The sequence below is a fragment of the Anthonomus grandis genome, chromosome 7 (assembly GCF_022605725.1).
Source record: "Anthonomus grandis grandis chromosome 7, icAntGran1.3, whole genome shotgun sequence".
Classification (NCBI taxonomy): Eukaryota; Metazoa; Arthropoda; class Insecta; order Coleoptera; family Curculionidae; genus Anthonomus; species Anthonomus grandis.
Window position 1 is genome coordinate 35,640,152 of NC_065552.1, and position 20,651 is coordinate 35,660,802.

Below are 20,651 nucleotides of genomic sequence, written 5' to 3' on the forward strand. Positions count from 1 at the left end.
AGAGATAATAATTTCAAATTATCAAGATTAATTAACCAAATTTTTTATATTGCTAGGTGGAAGATATTGAGAGTAGGACTATTTTGTTCCCCGATGGAGGAGTTGCAACCATAAAACCGTGGTCACATGCCATCACCACCGACACTGTGCCATACAATATCTTAGCTGATAAAGAGGCTTTATTAGCAGAGAGCTATCCTGTACCAAGCAAACAGAGATCTGAACTTGGAGGAGATTTGGCCAATAGATTTGAATGGAGGTAAAGGAACATTTCTTTTGGATATTTATTTAGTTTGTAAAGCCCTCCTCTACTATATTTGTTATAAATTAGGAAATAGTGTTGATATAAAACTTAAAAAAAAACATACTTAAACATATTTTGTTTGAAGATGGCGTTACGAGTAAATTAGTAGCTGCATTTTAGTGAAATCTACTCTGTTTTGAAGGGTAAATAGACGCGATTCAAAGCCACTTTGTTTTGGTTGTTTATGTGTCAACAACGGGCGCTTTTCAGAATTCACCGGTGGATACTCTGGGTTCCACCGGTAGTAACCGAGGCATTTCAGAATTAACCCGGTACAAAAAACCCTACGTTTAAAAATTAACCGGTGAAATCAGCTGGTTGCGACCGACGAGGTATCGGATTAACCGCGATTTTAAGGTGGACTCACGGTCAGATATATTCTTCCTAGGAATCTTAACCTAGTATTGCATTTTTACGGCTAATTTTTATTACTTCAGTCGGCGGATCATTTATGGGTATTCAGTGCTGCGAAACACACGCAGAGCGTTTTTCGAGCTGTTTGAAAAGGCAGTGTTGTCAGTGTGTAAGTTAATTATTAGTAAAAATCGAATTATCCATGCTCGATACCGAGAAACTCATTAATGAGATACAGTAAAGACCCGCGATTTGGAATATGTGTCATTTCCCTTATTATAGGGTGTATCCAAAACCGCCGCTTTCTTTTCTTTTTAATTGTTTTTGATAATACATTTGCAGTTAATAAAAAAAGAAACTCTTCATCACTACTACTACTGTCGGATGAATTCATTTCTAATGTCTTCGCTATACATCTGACAACAGCAAACTGATTTTTTTTCAACAACACGCGCGAGACCAGCGCCAGCCGCCGACTCGGCCCACACCGCTCACAAACAGCTCCGTGTGTTTTAGCTTAGTTTTTTAAAATTTATTGTTGCTCAATTTTCATTTTAATTTTTTTTTGATATTTTAACTTTTTATGATGGTCGAATGAGAATCGTAGAAGAACAACATAAAAGTTTAGTACGCTGTTTTTAAAATGTTGTTTGTTTATTAGTGCCGACTATAAAAGCCACAAACTGATAGCAACAGAAAGTGAGACCCTTACAATGGAACTGGGTCGTTTTTGTTTGGTATTTAGTTTCGTAAAGATCACAGCAGTGGCAACCTTTCAATGTTTTCATGAAACATGCTACCATAGTTTGTTTCGTTTGCTTTGAAGAATTTAAAAATTTAAACATAAACAGAAATCGATATTATTAAAGCTGCAGAAAAATTCCAAGAAAATCAACCTAAGCGTTTCCGAAGGTTTAAGTAACCGAACGGCAACCTGAGATCTACCGAATTTTTTTTGATGAACGGGTTAATTCAACCGGTGAATTAATGGTGAATTCTGAAGAGTGCCCAACATTGTTCTTTTTTGCATCAAAAATGTCAAATTTAATACCAGAAAAAGAGGACTTACTACATTCTTTCATTTGAATAAAACGGCTGCTAAGAGTTATCGATTGTTGCTTGAAGCTCATGGTAAACATGCCCTAACTTAAAAAACCTGTGAACAATGGTTTCAACGCTTCGAAAACGGTGATTTCAATGTAAAAGACGAGGATCGCCCAGGTCAGTCAAAAAAAATTGAAGATGCAGATGAATTGAAGATGCAGCATTACTAGATCGAGACGTAACTCAAACCTTCAAACGTTAAAGCAGTTAGTAGAAGTATTAAATGTTGCCTAATCGGTTATTTGCGTACGTCCGTACGCATTAGGTAAGATTTAAAAAAAGGAAAGTAAGTTCCTTATAAATTAAAGGAGAAACACATTGAAAGGCGAAAATCCATTTGTGAAATTTTGCTGGGCAGAGAAAAGAGAAAAGGTTTTTTGCATCAAGTTGCGACAGGTAATAAAAAAAGGATTTAGTTTGATAATTCAAAGCCTAGAAAATCATGGGTAGATCGAGGTCAGCCACAAACATCACAGCCGGTACGTAACATACACGAAAAGAGGTTATGCTTTGTATTTCGTGGGATAGTAAGGGTGCTGCTTATTGTGATTTGCTGAAACAATTACTAGTGAAAGATACCATTAACAATTGGTTTAATTGAATCGAGTATTAAAGGAAAAACGTCCGGAGTACGCTCAAAGACACGACAAGATTATATTTCAATATGACAGTGCTCGACCTCATGTTGCAAAGTATGTTAAAAATATTTGGCAAACATCAAATGGGATGTCCTTCCCCATATGCCGTAGTCTATAGATTTGGCTCCTTCTGACTATTACTTATTTCGATCAATGCAGCACGTACTTTTAGAACAACATTTCCAATTTTTCGAACAGGTAAAAATTTGGATAGTTGGCTTGCAAAAACGAACGCTTCTTTTGGGAAGGAAACCATTTCTTGGCAAAAAGATTATCTCTGACGATGGCCAATACTTTGATTATTAAAATTAAATTTCCGTTTCTGTATGATAATGTTTCAATCGAATTAGTGACTATAGTAAAGACTGTATAAGTGTTCATATGGTGCGAGGATGGCGCATAGAGTATCTCAAAGGACGTGCAGAATTGCATAATCAGGATGATGCGATTGCAGCGGTTGGAAAAATTATTCAAGAGGACAGACGACGGACTATTGATGATATTTTGAACATGATGCCTCCTGAATATCAAATTCATCGAACAACCTATACAATATTGCAAGAGAAGCTTGGTTAGAGTGAACTAGAGAAAGAACACAATGTCGTTTTTCTTTTTTTCTGTCCTCGTATCCATAAAGATATTCTTTATGAACATCGATAGTTCTTGAAATCCCGATAATGTAAGACTCCCTACCGATTACCCACTAAAACTTTCCCGCTGGGTGGTACCCGTTGGTTTGGTCTGCTCTGTGGCAATTTACAGATTTACTCCCACATTTTCAGTTCTGTTGTTTCTAGGAAACCCAATAGTTTGGTTTTTATCCTCTGGTGACGGTTTGGCTTTGCCCAGGGCTCTTGCCCTGATCTGGCTGAATGCTTCGCAGAAGTATAGAATATGAAGAGTGTTTTCTTCCTCACAAGCTCTACGTAGCGGTGAATCTACTTTCCTGAATCTATGTAGGTGTTTCCTGTAAGGTGCATAGCCTTTGAGCAGCTCTGCTACCTTTCGCAGTTGTTGCCCGGATGTATGTTCTCCACCTTCCTGAAGGGCACGCTACCCTAAATGTCTTCAGAAAGTTCCAGCTTTGGCCGTTGTTTCCAGTAGTTAATATACTCCAGTTCCAATCAGTGTCTGATATTTTTTTTCCAGCTTTTATCTTGCTGGCTCCATTCATTGCAAGTTGGATTTTCCTTCTTGCAGCACCATGACTGACATATTCTATGATCGGATTATCTCTGTGCTGTTTTGATATTTGGCTAGGTTCGCGAGATCCTCCCAGTAGTTTTGTACTTTCTTTAACCAAGTCTCAAACTGTCCTAAAGCGTATGTTGCTGCTTGATCTCCTCTATTGATTGCGAAGGTTTAGCCCCTTGGCGCCTCTTCTCTCATCAGTTGGACACAGATGTGGATTCTTATTAGGTTTGTCTGTAATTCTGTTGCTTCCAGGTCCAGGTTCAGCGTGAGTTTCCTGCTCTGGTGTCTATCCTTTAGTATACCCACTACTACTCATAATATCATCTATTTTAGAGATGAAATGATTTGAAGATTTCTCTCGCTCATTTAACTTTCTTGTAAGTTTTAACCAGTTTCGTGATTTTTCAGTGCTCCTTTTCGCCCCTGTTTGAAACAGGAGTGGGGTATTGGGCCTGTGTTAACTGGAGAATTTTTGATCCCGTCGGTTGTCGTATATTCTTCATGGGAATTTATGCATGTACCAAGAATCTGTTGAGGCCCCTTGGCTATTACGTTGTGCTGCATTCCTGCATATGCTGGTATATTAATTAGGTCCCTGCATAGTTTCCTCCATCCTTTTCTGTTTGTTTTTTTTATAATGGCATTATAGAATCTGGTTAAGCTTTTTCTATAATGATTCTATTCTCCACTTCGCTTTTCTCTGTTAAAAAATTTCCTTACTGTCCGGCTAACTTCACTCAGTCCTTGGTTCCACTAGGAGGTGTTCCATGTCTGACATGGTTTGCTTAGGGGAGATGATTTCTTAAATGCATGTCTGATAACCTCTGTAACTAACTCTCTTACCACTTCAAGCTCCAGGTTGTTCTTAGCCTCCGTTGGACAGTCCAGGTTGTGTCCTAGAGTCTCTTTATAAAGATCCAGTTCGTTTTCCTGGGATTCCTGTAAATCCTCCGGCTTGTGTCTGTAGATTTCAGTTCGTACCTTATATACCTATTATCTGACAAACTGGATTCGACAGATACGTGCCACCTTGTCACAAAGAGACAGATGCGTCCCAAATATTTTTTTTTTATTTAGTGTGTGTGTATAATGTGACCGTAAAGCATGTACTGTTTGTAGCCGATTTTTAAGGTCTGATGATGCTCTTAATATGAGCGAAACACGTGTAACCTCTTGTTAGAATTAATAAATACTTTTGAGACCGAAACTTTGTGTAGTTCCCTTTAGATTATTGAATCTAGGTCTCTTTGAGAAAATGGACCACTTCCTTCAAGTATATTTGTGCCCGAGGCCGCTCAGTAATCTAATAATGACTTACGTCGTTTGCTACTGTGGTGTCGGGTAACACAAACCTTACTTCAGAAATTCAAATGGGAAATTTTCAACCTCCTACCTTACTCTCCAGATCTCACACCAAAGGACTATTTCTTTTTTTCACAGTTAAAAGAAATCTTAAGTAATCAGCACTTCTCTTCAAATGAAGAGATCGTGGATCCAAAATCAGGGCACGCCATTTTAGGTTTGTTAAAGTTAGCAAACAGATACAAAAAATGCCCAAGGCTAATGTGGAAAATAATTTAAGAGTAAGAGAATGATGTCAAATTATTTGTATAGTATTACTAGTGTTTTTTCCAACACAAGGAAACTTACTTTTTAAATACCCCTCGTAATATAACAGTGACTCGAATAACTAGTCATAATCCAATCAAAGTACAACGAATACATATTTCCAAAAAGCGGAACTCTTCAAAAGAAGTCTTTGCATAAACTATCTTAATTTATATAAACTAAATTAAATTAATCACTAATTGAATTAAAATTACTATAAAGGTGCATTAAATTTTTTAATTTTCAAGATTATTTTAAACTGCTTAAGCATTCGGCCAGCAATGGACGAAAATAAAAATTTTCACTTCGTTTTTTTTTTGTTAAGATCAGAGTCTATTAAACCTATGTCTATTAAACCCCATTTGTAATAAAAATAATATTAACATTTATTTTAACATGGTCTTATCTTTTATTTCAGGTATTACATTCGTCCAAATCAAAATGCCAAGAATAACAAGAACATTCCCAGAGCAATAGCGAAAGTGGGCAAAAAATTACGAATCAACGGCGAAAATTTGCTGACAATGGAGTACGACAGAGAAACCGCATCAATAAGCGTATTTTTAGATGATAAAGCAGAACTTCTTAACGTGACCTACGACAGATCGTCCCGTCCTATCAGATTTGGCCCTAAGAATGGTGTATATGCCGATGTTGAATTGGAATACGATAGATTTAGTCGGTTGAGCAGTTGGAAATGGGGAGAATTGAGTGAAAACTACGGGTTTGATCGAGCTGGACGGCTCTTCGAGATTAAATATGCTGACGGATCTTCTCTACAATATGCTTTTAAAGATATGTTTAGCAGTTTGGTAAGTTACACGTATTTTTATTTGTATTCCAAAAAAAAAACCATTAGTAAACCAAACTGCAGGTGAGTATTTTACACGTGAAGATAATTTAAAAACGAAAACTTGTAGTTCAAAAAAATCAAAAATTCGTAGTTCTTATCCGATTCTCTTTGTTCTTAAATTATAGCGTAAATAAAATTTAAATAGTTTACCGCTTCTTATCACAAATGCTGTACGTACTGTTTATTTAGAGCTTTTGTAATGGGAATGCTACAGCTGCTGTTCAAGAATACCGTCAACGATTTCCACACCGAAGAAACCACCCGCACAAAAACGTATTTATGAGAGTATTTGTGGGAATTAAATAAAAATTCCACATCGGTTTAATAAAATTTAATGTGAAAAAAAAGTAAAATCTGATTAACAAACAAATATGACCAACTAAAAGTTACAGTATAGTAAAAAAAACGTAAAACTAAAACGTCACAAAAAACTGGTTAAACATAGTTCCAATAAGAAAATCCCTAAAAGTAAGTAATACAGTAATACTACCAGTAGCGTCAGCTATAGTATACTTTATATTAATCTAAATAACTTAGTACGTTCTTATACTTATTCTGGATTAAGTGCCCCACTTAATCCAGTGTAATACAAATCATTGTATTAACATAACGAAAACTTGTTGACAAATAAATAGGTACTTATTACATGTTATTTACATCCTAAATAGTTAACATAATATTTATATTTAGGACCTGGCATATCTTTGGTAAAAATATCAGCTGGTATATCGCAGTTGAAACATATTTTAAGCCAATGTCTTTTCTTTCTACTGCCTCTCTGATAATTTACATTTATGTGCTTGGTTCTATTGTGAAACATAGGATTGGAAACTATTTTTGGAGCACTTTGGCTATCATTGTACAACAACGTCTGTTTATCAATCTCTAATTCATTGAGAAACCTTCTAAATATTCTACCTCAGTACTAGACAAACTTACTGATGCTTGCGTTTTAGATTTCCAAGAAATCACCTCAGCAGACAACAAAAATAGATAGCCCGTATATAATTTACCATCCATCAAATTATTCCCCCAATAAGCATCACAAAATCCCTTAATTTCCAAGTTAGGTACTCTTTTTAAAAACTAAATTTTGATCTCACATGCTGAAATTGAGTATTAGTAAATCAGGTGTTAAATTGAATTCAAAAACTTACTGCGAAAGCTATATCTGGTCTAGAATTAATGTCCAAAAACATATTTTAGCTAAAGCCCTTTAATCTGCCCTTTGTTTTACCTCAACTTTGGTTGTATCCATCCCATTCAGGAAAATGCATCCCCTCCATGCAGGCCCATAGATTTTCATGAATTAGTACCATTTTCATACCAAATTTCCAATTATTAAAGTTTTCCCTACCAGCTAACTTCCCAAATCCCAATGATAAGATATTGTTTTTTGCCATTTTGTATAGGTTTTCTAAACTTAAGGCGGCACTACACTACTCTGTACGACACTAAAGTCAAGAGTTCATTAACCTTACTTTTGGATACAACTTTTACCACTATACACCGATAATTCGCCCTTTAACATACTGGGCCCATAAACCTGTGGGAATTAAATAAAAATTCCACATCGGTTTAATAAAAGTTAATGTGAAAATAAAAGTAAAATCTGATTAACAAACAAATATGACCGACTTTAAAGGTTATAGTACAGAAAAAAAAACGTAAAACTGAAAAGTCACTAAAATTGGTAACATAGTTCCAATAAGAAAAACCCTAAAAATAATACAGCTTGCTATCAGTGGTGCCAGCTATAGTAAATACCCTATGTTAACTTAAAACACTTATTACGAGCTAATAGATGGCGCAAGTATTACTGCTGGATTAAACCTATTCTAACAGTTTTTAACAAACTTTGTCAGACCGGAACTATGCCCAGCATTAACATAACATCCGAATGAACCACACAATAAGGTTTAGAAGAAGTAGAAAGTATTCTGAATTTGGTAGACGATGATACGATTAGCTCACGAAGAATTGCTACTCAATTGCTTATTCGACAGAAAAGAGTAATCAATACGCTCAGAACACACGTCAAACATAACAGTCGAAAATAATTTTTAAGCACAAGTTTTTGGTAAACTTGACGTTTGTATGGTGGTAGTTATTTATTTTTCCCAGACATTTTACAAAATCGTCTCACAGGAGAGAACTACTTATTTTTTACGAAATAAATTAAGGGGAATTTCCTCTAAACATCAGAATATAAATGCGTTATCAGCACGATGTAGTTCTCGCACATTTCGCTCGTTTATTTGGACCAAGAAGTTCCAGGACCATCGATTGGTCGCGATGGTCCTATTGGTTGGCCTCCAAGATCTCCAGACCTCACACTACTGGACTATTTTTTTGTAGGGCTGGTTTAAAAATGAGGTGTACAAAATGAAAGTCAATACTCGGAAGGCCCTAACTAGAACTGCGGCAGTGTTTGTCAAAAACATAAATCACTTAGAACGCAGACAAAGTAGAATGTGTTTAGAGGTCAATGGCGGAATTTTTTTAAATAACGCTATAATTAAAACCATGTTAATGTAAGAAATTTTGTTTGTTTATAATTACGATATATTTTGAAAGCAAATGAGAATCGGATAAGAACATATGGGTATTTTATAGTTATTTTCACGTGCACACTCACTGGAGTTTGGTGTGTAACTCCCAATTCACCCTGTATTTTTATACCTATTTAATAAAATTATTAGTAAAATAAATTCTTTTTTAGCCTCTAAAAGTAACAACTCCACGTGGCTCAGATTACCTTCTCCAATATGATGAATCTGGAGCTTTACAATCTCTGACAACGCCCAGGGGTCACATTCATACGTTTTCGTTACAAACGTCACTGGGTTTCTTTAAATACCAATACTTCTCCCCCATGAATAGACATCCTTATGAAATAATGTACAACGATGACGGTCAAATCCTTTCGAAAATATTCCCCCATCAATCGGCTCGAGTTTCATATGTATATGACTCTTCTGGTCGTTTGGAGACCACATTAGCTGGTATGAGTTCAACGCACTATACGTACCATGATATGTTAGGTTTGGTGAAAAATATAGAGATTATCGAGCCCAATTTCGAGCTGAAGCAAGAATTTAAATACCACTCAGGAATTGTAAAGGACGAAAGGTTGAAATTCAATGTTAAAAGTGGATTGGATAATGCACATTTCAAATATCAGTATGATGGAAATGCAAGGTAATTTAGTCATTATTCAAAATAACTCTTTATTAATATAGAAAATATATTTCAAAAACTTAACAGTTAAACTATTTTTAGGTTATCAAGTATCGATGTAGACATTAATGGAAAGGAACTACCGCAACTGAAACTAAAATACAACCAGAACTTGGGCGTGCTAGAAAGTATAAGTGATCTCAGAATATATCGAAATACGTTTAACAGATCGATGATACAGGATACGGGCAAACAGTTTTTCAGCATTAGTGATTATGATGACCACGGTCGCCTAAAATCGACATTAATAAATATAAAGTCGTTTGATGTATTTCGACTGGAACTGGAATACGACTCTAGAAATAGAATAAAAATGCAAAAACTGCTTGTAGGCAGAACGCAGTTTTTGGACCGAATCAGTTATAATTCAGATGGACACGTATTAGAAGTAGTTGGCTCAAGTAATTGGAAATATGTTTATGATGAAAATGGAAATATTCAAGCAATTATTAAAGACAAAGATAAGACCACATTGGGCTATGATAGCGGAGATAGGGTGGTACAGTATGGAGATTTGGAATTCAATAGTTACGATAATAGTGGATTTGTGGTTAGAAGAGGGGAACAGAAATACAGATTTAATCCAAAAGGTGAGTTTTTAATTATACATGTAAAATTATGAGTGAAATCTTATGTCTCATTCCCTTTTAGGTCAACTGATTCACGCCTTTGAAAGAGATAAGTTCCAAACTTGGTACTACTACGACGAAAAAGATCGTTTAATTGCCTGGAATGATGATAAAGGAAATGTTACACAATATTTTTATGCAAATCCCAGCAAACCTTACTTAGTAACTCATTTACATTTCCCGAAAACTGGAAGGACTTTTAGATTTCTATATGATACCCGCGATGTACTGATTACCGTGGAAACCCTTGAGCAGAGGTTCTATGTAGCTGCAGACCAAAACGGTTCTCCGTTAGCTCTCTTCGATATAAATGGCAACTTAATTAAAGAAATTCGAAGAACACCCTTTGGAAATATAATTCTAGATACAAATCCTGATTTCTATTTACCGGTAGATTTTCATGGTGGTATCTACGATCCTAATACAAAACTTGTCTATATGTCCAAGAGATTCTACGATCCCATCGTTGGCCAATGGGTTTCGCCAGCTTGGAAAAAATTAGCATCGAAACTTACGACTCCTACTGATATATTCATCTACAGATTCTTAAATAACGATCCTATTAACGCAAGATATAATACCAAATATATGACTGATCTGAAGAGTTGGTTGCAGCTTTTCGGTTTCGATATTGATTATATGCTGGGCTCGAAATACACTAATAAGCTGATCTATACTCCACAAGCGACAGTCTCTGCACCGCAACTTGCTCCTGATTTTGGTATCATGTCCGGCTTGCAATGTATGGTTGATAAGGTAAGTCGTTAGTATTTATTAAATTTGATATTGAAATCGATTAAATAGTTATTAGAGCATAGGTTTTGATATATTCAGTTGTTAAGTCGGATTAAGTGATTCTATTTTTCTTATTTTAAATGGGACACTTTATATTTTCGTGTTTCGTTAAAATACTTAATAATAGATCTCAACCATGTTGTTTTGGAAATCCATGCTTAATATTATAAATCAGCTTGTCTAAAAGTGATTTTTTTTTGGAAAGTTTATATGCTTTTATCCCTGTTAATTGATTTTTGAATATTGCAAAAATTTTGTATGCATCTAATTTTCTGTTGCTATTAACTGATTTTAGTTAACTGACCAGCTAATAACATTTACTTAAAGTAATTTCAAGTTAACTATCCGTACAAAGTGGCAAGTACTTGCATAAACTATCTACTATAATTGACGATTTGATAATAATAATATTCAAAGAACTCCAACACAACTCAGAGAAGTTTAATTTTTTTATTAAATTGGTTAGCCTTACAGATATTCTAAAATAACAAATACGATGCTTAGAATTTCGTCTTCGGTGCTTTGGTTTAGACAAAAGCTTTTATAATATCATTAAAGAATTTTCTTATTAACTAAGATTCCAATTACGAAATTGCCACAATACTTCGACATTCTTCCAAAATTAAACCTCATTGGTTGTGTAATGATTGTAGAAAGACTTTCAATTGAATTAAATTGACCCTAAGCTTCTTGGTACTTATCACTCATGTTTCGTCTTTACCGTTCGTTAGGTTTGAATTAAAACAATCGATCACAAACATAGTCAACTGATTTGCGAACCCACTTTCACTATAATCGCGATGATCTCTTACGACTACTATATATATTTATTTTTACTGTATTTATTTACTACCATTTATATATCGCGCCAGTATTCTGAACTGCATTACACTGAATTGTTTAACTAACTCCCAGTGGCGACGCGGCTCCTTATATACTCGGCTGACCATTGATTGCGGAAAATTCGCTGACCTTCCACGCGTCTCCAGAGACGTCGTGCGATGTGCCACTTGTGTCATTTCGGAATGGCCGAAAACAGCTGGTATTCTGGGAGTTTTCACATCGTTACACTTCCCCCACTCTAACGTCATTTAGTCCCGAAATTTCTCTCCTGTAACTGGACCTCTTGTAGAAATAGCAATCAGCGGTTTTTCTCACTCTATCATCTGTCGCCATCTGACTGCGGGTGTAATGCAGTATTTCTTGTTTTCTTGATTCCAAGCGTCTTACAGACGTTCGGGAACCAGCTAGATTCAAAATTTCTTCCTTGGTCTGATTGTAGCTCCAAAGATACATCGAATCATTAGATTTGGTCTTTTATTAAGGTGTCGGCGATAGTAGAGGCTTCCTGATTTGGTAGCGGGTACGCCTCAACCCATTTGCCAAAGTAGCCGGAAAACGGACCAGCAACGTTAACAGCAATCCTTCCAAAGTGGCTTCTCACGTTGTACTGACGCAGTAAAGCCTTTTGCTTTCTCTGCGGCCTATTACTTGCTGCATATATAATGCATTTCTTGCATCAGGCCCTTACGCCTGCCTTACTATTGACCCATTAAAATCTTTCCCTCACTTTTCCCAGGGTCTTTATTACTACAAAGTGTCCTTGTGACACACCGGCCTGGATTTCCTCCAGTCACTCTAAAATCCGACATATAGGCACAAAAATTTGTCTTCTTTCCTTTGTGCCGTCGTGGTCAATGATTTCCCGCCTCAATATTCCATTCTCCAAAATTAGGAAAATTGATTGTGGCCAGTATACTCCCATAACTTGGAAACTTCTTCCCAAGTTGGCTTCTTTCCTTCTTTTATTTAGGTTAGGATGATTTGGATATCGGGATTTTCCCCCTATTTTCCTATAAGATCCTTTATATTCCAAGTCCATCATCGTTCCAATCATCGACGATGATGGTTCTTAACAACTGAGCATCTTTCTCCTCTGTTTTGTTTGCTCTGACAATGTTTGCAGTCCTCTGGATAAGGTATTCTTGATAGAGTATCCGCATTCTCATAAATACTTCCTGCTCGATGTTCAGTGTCAAAGTCAACTTCTGTCGCCTGTCTATCTATCTTGCAGCTTGACCCTCCCGAGTTTTAAACTGTAGGTGCCATTTTTTTAAGCTGCATGGTCAGTTCGTCGAAGGAACTTCTTCCCATAGAGATACTTGAAGAAATGCTCCATTACTTTGACAAGAGCTAGTAACTCTCGACGAGTGACGTAATAGTTGCGCTCTGGTTTGCACAGAGTCTCACTAAAATAGAGAATGACTTTCTTTTTGGTCATTCCGGATTTGGGACAACACAGCTCCTATACCCATATTACTACCATCAGTGTACAGTACAAGTTTTTCTTCAGATAGAGAATAGTTTAGGATAGGTGCGCTTGTCAGACTTTTTTAGGACCATTGCAATTTTCGTCCTTCTTCTGTCATCCTGGTCAATAATAAGGTTCTACGATGTTAGTAAATCGCTCCGCATAGGGTCGATAGTAAGTACATAATGCCAAGAAGCTCCGTAACTTAGGCTTGTCTTCGGGAACTGGCCAATTTTTGACAGTCTCGATCTTTGCCCTGTCAACCGCAACTCCGTGATTGGTAACGACTTAAATACTGCACAACCCTTTGAAACAGATGACATTTCTTTGGGCTCAGCTTAAGTCCAGAACCTCGTAGCCTCGGGAACACTTCTTCTAGGTTTTGCATGTGGTCCTCCAATAATTTTCCTAGCACAATACTGTCATCAAGGTAAACTAGGAAAGACTTCCAGTAGTCTCCTCAAAATCGTTTCCATAAGCGTATTTAACGATACTCTCATATTGCACAGCCCAAATGGCATCATGTCACATAATTATTTTCTCCGTATTTATTTACTGCCATTTATGTCCGATTTAAATCTCGCGCCAATATGCCGAATGGAACTTCGATTGAATTCTCAAGTAAATGCCAGCGGTGATGCGGCTCCTTATATACTCAGTTGACCATGAAAAATTTCGGACGATTCGATGACCTTCCACGCGTCTCCAGAGTCGTCGTGCGATGTGTTACTTATGTCATTTCTGAATGACGAAGAGTGAGCTGGTATTCTCGACGTTTGCAATACCGTTACAACATTTTCAATTCAGGGCTGGGATTCTAAAATCACGATTCGACACGATGACTCGATATGACTGATTCTAAATAAAATTTTCAGTCGTGAGTGTCTTGCGGATTGCCTTTTTTTTAACGATTTGTCGACGACACGCTTGGGTATATTGTATACACCAGACGATATAGCTTCTTCCTTTTTTAATACGTGCATAATGTGACAGCATCCTTTTTTAAATGTATTTGTTTCATGTATTGTTTATCAATAGTCATTTTTAGTTATTTTATATATTATCTATGATCTCAGGTTTTCATTAGTATATCAAGAAGCTTTCTTAAACACAACTAATAGATTTAATTCGACCCTATTTTCCACAACCTTCAGTTAATAATAGAGGCAGAGGAAATAGAGTTACCATTGAATGGGCAGTTTTAGTACATATATCAAGATTTTATGCCCCATATTGTTACCAAAGACGCATTGGACAAGATTTTAAATTTGAAATTAGCTAAACTACTACAAGTCATTGGATCTATAAAATTACTGAAATGATTGACAAGCACCTTGCTGACCGATTCATTAATTTTTCAAATATAAGAGATTAGAGAAATTAATAAATTAACATTTATAGAGAGATCCAATTTCCCTGGTGTTCTAGGTCCTATTGATTGCACACATGTTGCCATATTAAAACCAAAAACGGATTAACACAACAAGTTTTTGTGATTTTCCATGAATGCAATTATGATTTTCCAATGGATAGTGGTGGTTTTAAACGACAATTTTTTATTTTAAAGAAATAATATAGGCATATATTTAAATAAAAAAACACGAAGGCGACAAAAATTAACAAAATAAATGAAAATTCTTAGTGTTTATCAATAGAAAAGACAATTGACGTTTCCATCGGTCAAATATTAGAGAAAATAACAAATATATCCCAAGAAACCCAAATCAAATCGAATAACGTTTTATTATAACGAAAAACTCGTTAGTTTAGCCAACGATTGAAATTTAAAATCACCCTTCTCGTCACGACTGAGTCGCGATCGAATTCGAAGTCGTGATCGTATCGAGATCGAGTCGTGATTTTAGAATCCCAGCCCAGGGTTTATATTTTCGACTATTCATAAGGGTTTTAAAATAGGTCTTAAAATATTATATAAACAAATTATTCTCAGTATTCTAACGAATTTAATTTTGTCTTACATTACACTGTAGAGAGAAGTACCCAATAGTTAACAACATTTCTTTAATTTCAGGTTAATGAGAAATTCACTGACTTGAGCTTCGTCCCCAAACCGCTTTTAAAGCGAGAACCAAAAACTAGAAATCTCCTACCGAGGGTGGCGTACAGAAAAGCTGTTTTTGGCGAGGGTGTACTGATATCCAGAGTAGGCAATCGTGCTTTAGTAAGCATGGTGGAGGGCGTAAACGGCGTTGTACAAGATGTCGTAACTTCTGTGTTTAATAACTCGTTCTTCCTTAATCTCCAATTCAGCATACACGACCAAGATTACTTCTACTTTGTGAAAGATAATGTTTTAAAGATAAGAGATGACTTAGAGGAGCTTAGAAGACTTGGTGGTATGTTTAATGTGTCCACCCATGAGATTACGGAGCATGGATCGAACTCGCCTCTTAAAGAGCTGCGATTGCATAATCCAGACGCTGTGGTGATAATCAAATACGGATCAGATCCGAAACAAGAAACTCATAAAATACTCAGACATGCCCATAAGAGAGCGATAGAGAGAGCGTGGGAAATCGAAAAACAGCTTATCGCGGCTGGATTCCAAGGCAGAGGTGATTGGACCGAAGAAGAAAAAGAAGAACTTATCTCACACGGAGACGTGGACGGATATGAAGGCATCGACATACACAGTATACACAAATATCCACAATTAGCAGATGATCCAGGCAACGTAGCATTTCAACGAGACTCTAAAAGAAAACGAAGAAAGAGTGGCACGCGGCGGGGCCGAATACATCGACACTCGTAATACATTATATGATATGAACTGAATGTGTGAGGGATAAACAGAGTTATTTTTATGTGCCATAACATAATGTCGTCATCAAATCCTAGTCGTTCGTACATTAATTAATTTATAGAGACAAAATACTATTTTTAATAATTCGTGGCTATTTTTCATAAATTGTGGTGAGCAGATGGGATGATGCCATATGCATAGAGAGTAACCTAAGCCATAAATGTCCAGTAGAGTTTTAAAAATAATTGTGAATGTATAGGGAGATATTTGGCCCAACCGAATACAGAAAATAAAATAACGAAAAACTTTTTGTTTGATATTAAGTAATTTTTTCGACAATTTAAAGAAATAACTGAGAAATTAAAACTTTATTTCTTATTATAATTATGGGCGCCAAATTGTCTCCGATTTCTGTATATTGTGTAAAAGCAATCAAAAGGCCTATCTTTAAGTGTATACCTGTATACATTGTTTTTCCTACAGGGTAGCCTAGATTCTTCTAGGAATCGCTGTCTTATATAAGTAAAAAATGTAGTCTGAACGTTTTTCTCATATTTCACAAAAATAAGTTTTTATTTGTGGAATATGAAAAAAACGAAATTAAAGCCTATTATCTGCATATATTAGTTAAGGTAATACAACTATTTGTATATAAAGAGCTTTTTTTATATGAAACCTTATTAGAAACTATAAAACAACGGCTAATTAGGTAGAACCAGTCACTGATCCTGTATTCTTTTATATCGGTAGGCATGTCATTTATCGGAGTTTTATATATTATATAAATTGATATTAATTTACCTAAATACTCAACTATTTTATATTATGTTATGTAGTATCTGCATTCTTAAAAATACAAATATTTTATATCCGTGACAATTTAGTTTAGCTTTAAAGTGACAACGTAGCATTTGACTGAAAATCCAAAACAAAAAAATGTACTAGAAATATAACGATCCTGTAGGTATATTATTCCAAAAAAAGTATAGACTTTAGATGTATATAATATTAAGTATTTATGATTTTATTAAGTTTTTATTATTTTACATGGTACTTCGTGTCCCTTCCAAAATAGATCTGTAATTTAATACCCATATTACTATTAAAATATGTGTCAATACAATAGCACTTAAAAGGAACATTATTACAATCACAAGAACTACAATTACAAAAAAGTTTAATTCGATATTCCTTTATTATGTTTTTCTTTATTGATCCTCTTTATAATGATTTTTTCCGCTATTGTATTGATGCATTGCTTTCTGAACATCAGAACAAATGTAAGTAAATCTTATTTTAGCAATATTATTTTTAATAATAATTGTGATTTAAATAATTTCACCTTGCAACTTTTTGATTAAATGCTAATTCTATAAAAAAAAAAGCCAAATGGGGTATAGTGATATTTTTGAAAAATAAAATGTGACTAAAAATTAAAGCAATACTTCTTGATATTGATTACTATTTAAATATGAAATTCCTAATTAGTATATGTGCAATTGTTGTTTGCAATGGCACGACAATGGGGTCGAACATTCGGACCCTTAGTACTATAAATATTCATAAGATTATATTTTATCTGTATATATATATGTCATTGTGTATATTGTTTTTATATGTAAATATATTTTTGTTTAATTCAGGAATATAATCGTTTACTAAACAAAAGTTTTACGTGGTTTCAATTTTATTACCATCTTCCTATAATGTTTCTAAATATTAATAATAAAGAACAATTATGATAATAATAATAAAATTTTATTCAAAATTTACTTAGATGTACCTAGTTAACAATAATAACATTCTATAATTAAGTACCGGAGAAGCAGGGCGCAGTCTAGTTATGACAACTACTCTACTAAATCCTACATCATTAAATACCCAAATAAAAAATAATATATACATAATTTAAATAAATATTAAATAGCTAAATATAAAATTTAAAAAATGCCATAAATAAAATAAATAATTAAAGGCCTAAATTATGGGTTGTAGGTTAAACGTAAAAGAAATTTTTTAAACTTTGATTTAAATGACTTCTGATCTAAAGTTGACAATTCAGTTGGTAGGTTATTGTAGAGTTTAATGGCATTGTACGTAAAAGAACGTTGAAATATTGCGGTCAAATGACGAAGAAGTGTCATCCCCTCCGGAAATCAGATTACTCTTGTGTGAACATTTGAACAAGGAACACATTTATTCCGTCGTAAGTGGAGGGAATGGAGAGGTTTAATAAAACTTTAAATAAAAAATTACCTAAGTGTAACTCTCTGCGCCCGTCCATCAACCCGTTAAGCTCTGTAAATGTGTGTGAAATGTGATCGTATTTTTGTAATAATTTAACGATCAAACGAACTTACCTAAGTGAAGTTCGATCGTAATTATATGAAGCGTCCAGTCCGAATATATTATTTCTATTATTTTACCATGTAGTCCGCTCTCAGCGGCAACCCTGGCTGCACCGTTCTATTTATAGGTTCTAAATTCCAAAAAACAAATAATCTTCACGCGTCGCGTCTCCCTGCCACCTTCGTCCCGAACACGTACTCATTCTTTAAAGCTTCCAGGATTCCTAATCAGCAATTACAGGGGCAAATGGGAGGGTGGGAAGATAATATATTCGGACTGGACGCTTCATATAATTACGATCGAACTTCACTTAGGTAAGTTCGTTTGATCGTTAAATTATATTCGCGTCCAGTCCGAATATATTATTTCTATTATTTTACCATGTAGTTGTTTAAAGATTTAAAAATTGCTGATTAGAGAGTCTAATATCGAAATGTCTATTTATTTTATTTAATTATATAATTAATAAAATTACTAAACAGTATAGTCAGAAAAAATTATTTCAGGAATTTGTAATGAAAACTGCATTATGTTTATATGTATATTACATAAATGGGTATACCAAGTCAACTTATTTTCCATTCTTAAGATTTAAGAGAACAGTATTATAAAAAATGTTTAATTCCTAGTCGTATTCTTTCTAGCGACTAAAAGTTTTATCCTAATTAGGAACAAAAAAGGTAGGTATATATACCAAAAGAAACGTAATATTAACTAAAAATCAGGAAACTTAATTACCTTGAACGTGACAAGTTTAAAACAGCCTTAGCGAAAACAGTTTTATCTGATATAGGGCGATTGTAAAATTTCGCGAAAGTTGAAGATCGTTCTGACCATCCAGCTGTTTTGCAAATTGTGTCCAGAGGTACTCTTTCCCTTAAAGCCGCAGATGTAGACGCATGTCGGGTTGAATGCGGCTTAAATGTTGTGGTGTCAATACCAGCTGAAGATAGCATCCGTTTAACCCATTTACTTATGGATTGTTTACTAGCTGAATTATGAGACTTTTTTACCGTTAAGAATATAAAATCCTGGTTAATTTTTCTCAACGGCTTTGTAGCATCAATATATTGTTTAAGTGTCGTGGCCACACAGAGTTTAATATTATCCTTAAAGAAAGGAATATACAATGTCGGTTGACACTTATTTAATCCCGTTGTCTTAATTGGATCTGTGATATTTATTTGGATTTTTTCTTCGTCCTCGACGATGTTCGACAATCTGATTAGTGAAATTGTCTGCAAACGGCCGCCTGTGATTAAGGCCAATAGGGTGACCAGTTTTCCTGAAAGCTGCTGCAAGCTCAGCGTTTCAGGTAGAGACTCTATGTGGGAAAGCAAAGTTTGTGGATCCCAAATGTTGTTATATCTAGGTTGAGAGGGCTTTAATCGAGATATGCCTTTCATAAACCGTTTAATTATGGGATCTTGTCCAATGTCCTTGGTAAGAATAAGGTTCAATGCCGATCTGTGGGAATTCATTGTTCCATGCTTATATTTATGCTCGTCATAAATTTTTTGTAGAAAAATTAAAATATCCCCGATGTTGGCCTCGTAGATGGAGATTTTGTGTATGTGGCAATAATTCCACCAAAGCCTATACGTGATATTATATTGAGTAAAGGTAGTTTTGGTGATCGATGACAAAATGGTTAAGATAGCCTCTTCTGGAATATTCTTGTTTAGCAACGAGTCCCACACAACTTTGCGGCCACCAGGAAAAGTTGGTGTGATAGTGGATGAACTGCCCTGGAAGAGGAAAGTAATAAATCGGATGATGCTGAAAAGTGTAAAACGTCGCCTACAATCAACCTGGAAAACAGAGGATACCAGGACTGGCCAACCCAATTGGGGACCACCAATATTCCTTCAGCTTTATCCTGGATTATTTTTTGTAATGTCCGTATAACAAGGTTAAAAGGAGGGAAAGCGTAGAAGTAAAAACAACTCCAATCTATCGTAAATGCATCTACGGCTATAGATTCTGGATCACGTCGCCAAGAAACATATTTTTTGCATTTACGATTTATAAATGAAGCGAAAAGATCTATCTCTGGATCTCCAAAATTATTTTTTATATCATTAAACGCTTTACTGGATAATTCCCACTCTGTATTTGAAGCTGTCTGACGTGATTCGGCGTCAGCCTCAAAATTTTCTGAGGAACTAATATAGGACGCAAAAAGCCAAATGTTTCTTTGCTCACACCACTGCCATATCTGTCGAGTAATTCTGTTCAGTTCTATAAATCTTATACTACCCATTCTGTTAATATATGATACAGCAGTGGTGTTATCACACCGTATAAGAATGTTACAATGAGACAGTAGTTTCGCGAAACACTTAATCCCGTATAATATAGCCTTTAGTTCCAAAATATTAATATGTAAGTCTTTTTCATCATTATGCCAAAAACCGTGCGTTTTTTCTTGAGCGCAACACGCGCCCCAACCTGATAAAGAAGCGTCTGTGAAAATCTCAATTTTATAACTATCAGTTTTAATGTCAT

General features: G+C 35.1%; 1 protein-coding gene across 7 annotated transcripts in view; it reads left to right on the forward strand.

Moving 5' to 3' along the window:
- The window catches only part of LOC126738775 (teneurin-m), a 326,951-nt gene extending 309,489 nt beyond the window's left edge, over positions 1-17,462 (forward strand). For all 7 annotated transcript variants that reach the window (XM_050444212.1, XM_050444217.1, XM_050444218.1 and 4 more), the window contains 6 exons: positions 57-259; positions 5,621-6,014; positions 8,778-9,256; positions 9,338-9,885; positions 9,947-10,680; positions 15,063-17,462. In XM_050444212.1, coding sequence (XP_050300169.1) covers positions 57-259; positions 5,621-6,014; positions 8,778-9,256; positions 9,338-9,885; positions 9,947-10,680; positions 15,063-15,803 — 3,099 coding nt within the window. In that variant the 3' untranslated portion in view covers positions 15,804-17,462. The remainder of the gene's footprint in view (positions 1-56; positions 260-5,620; positions 6,015-8,777; positions 9,257-9,337; positions 9,886-9,946; positions 10,681-15,062) is intronic.
- The last annotated feature ends 3,189 nt before the right edge of the window (positions 17,463-20,651 follow it).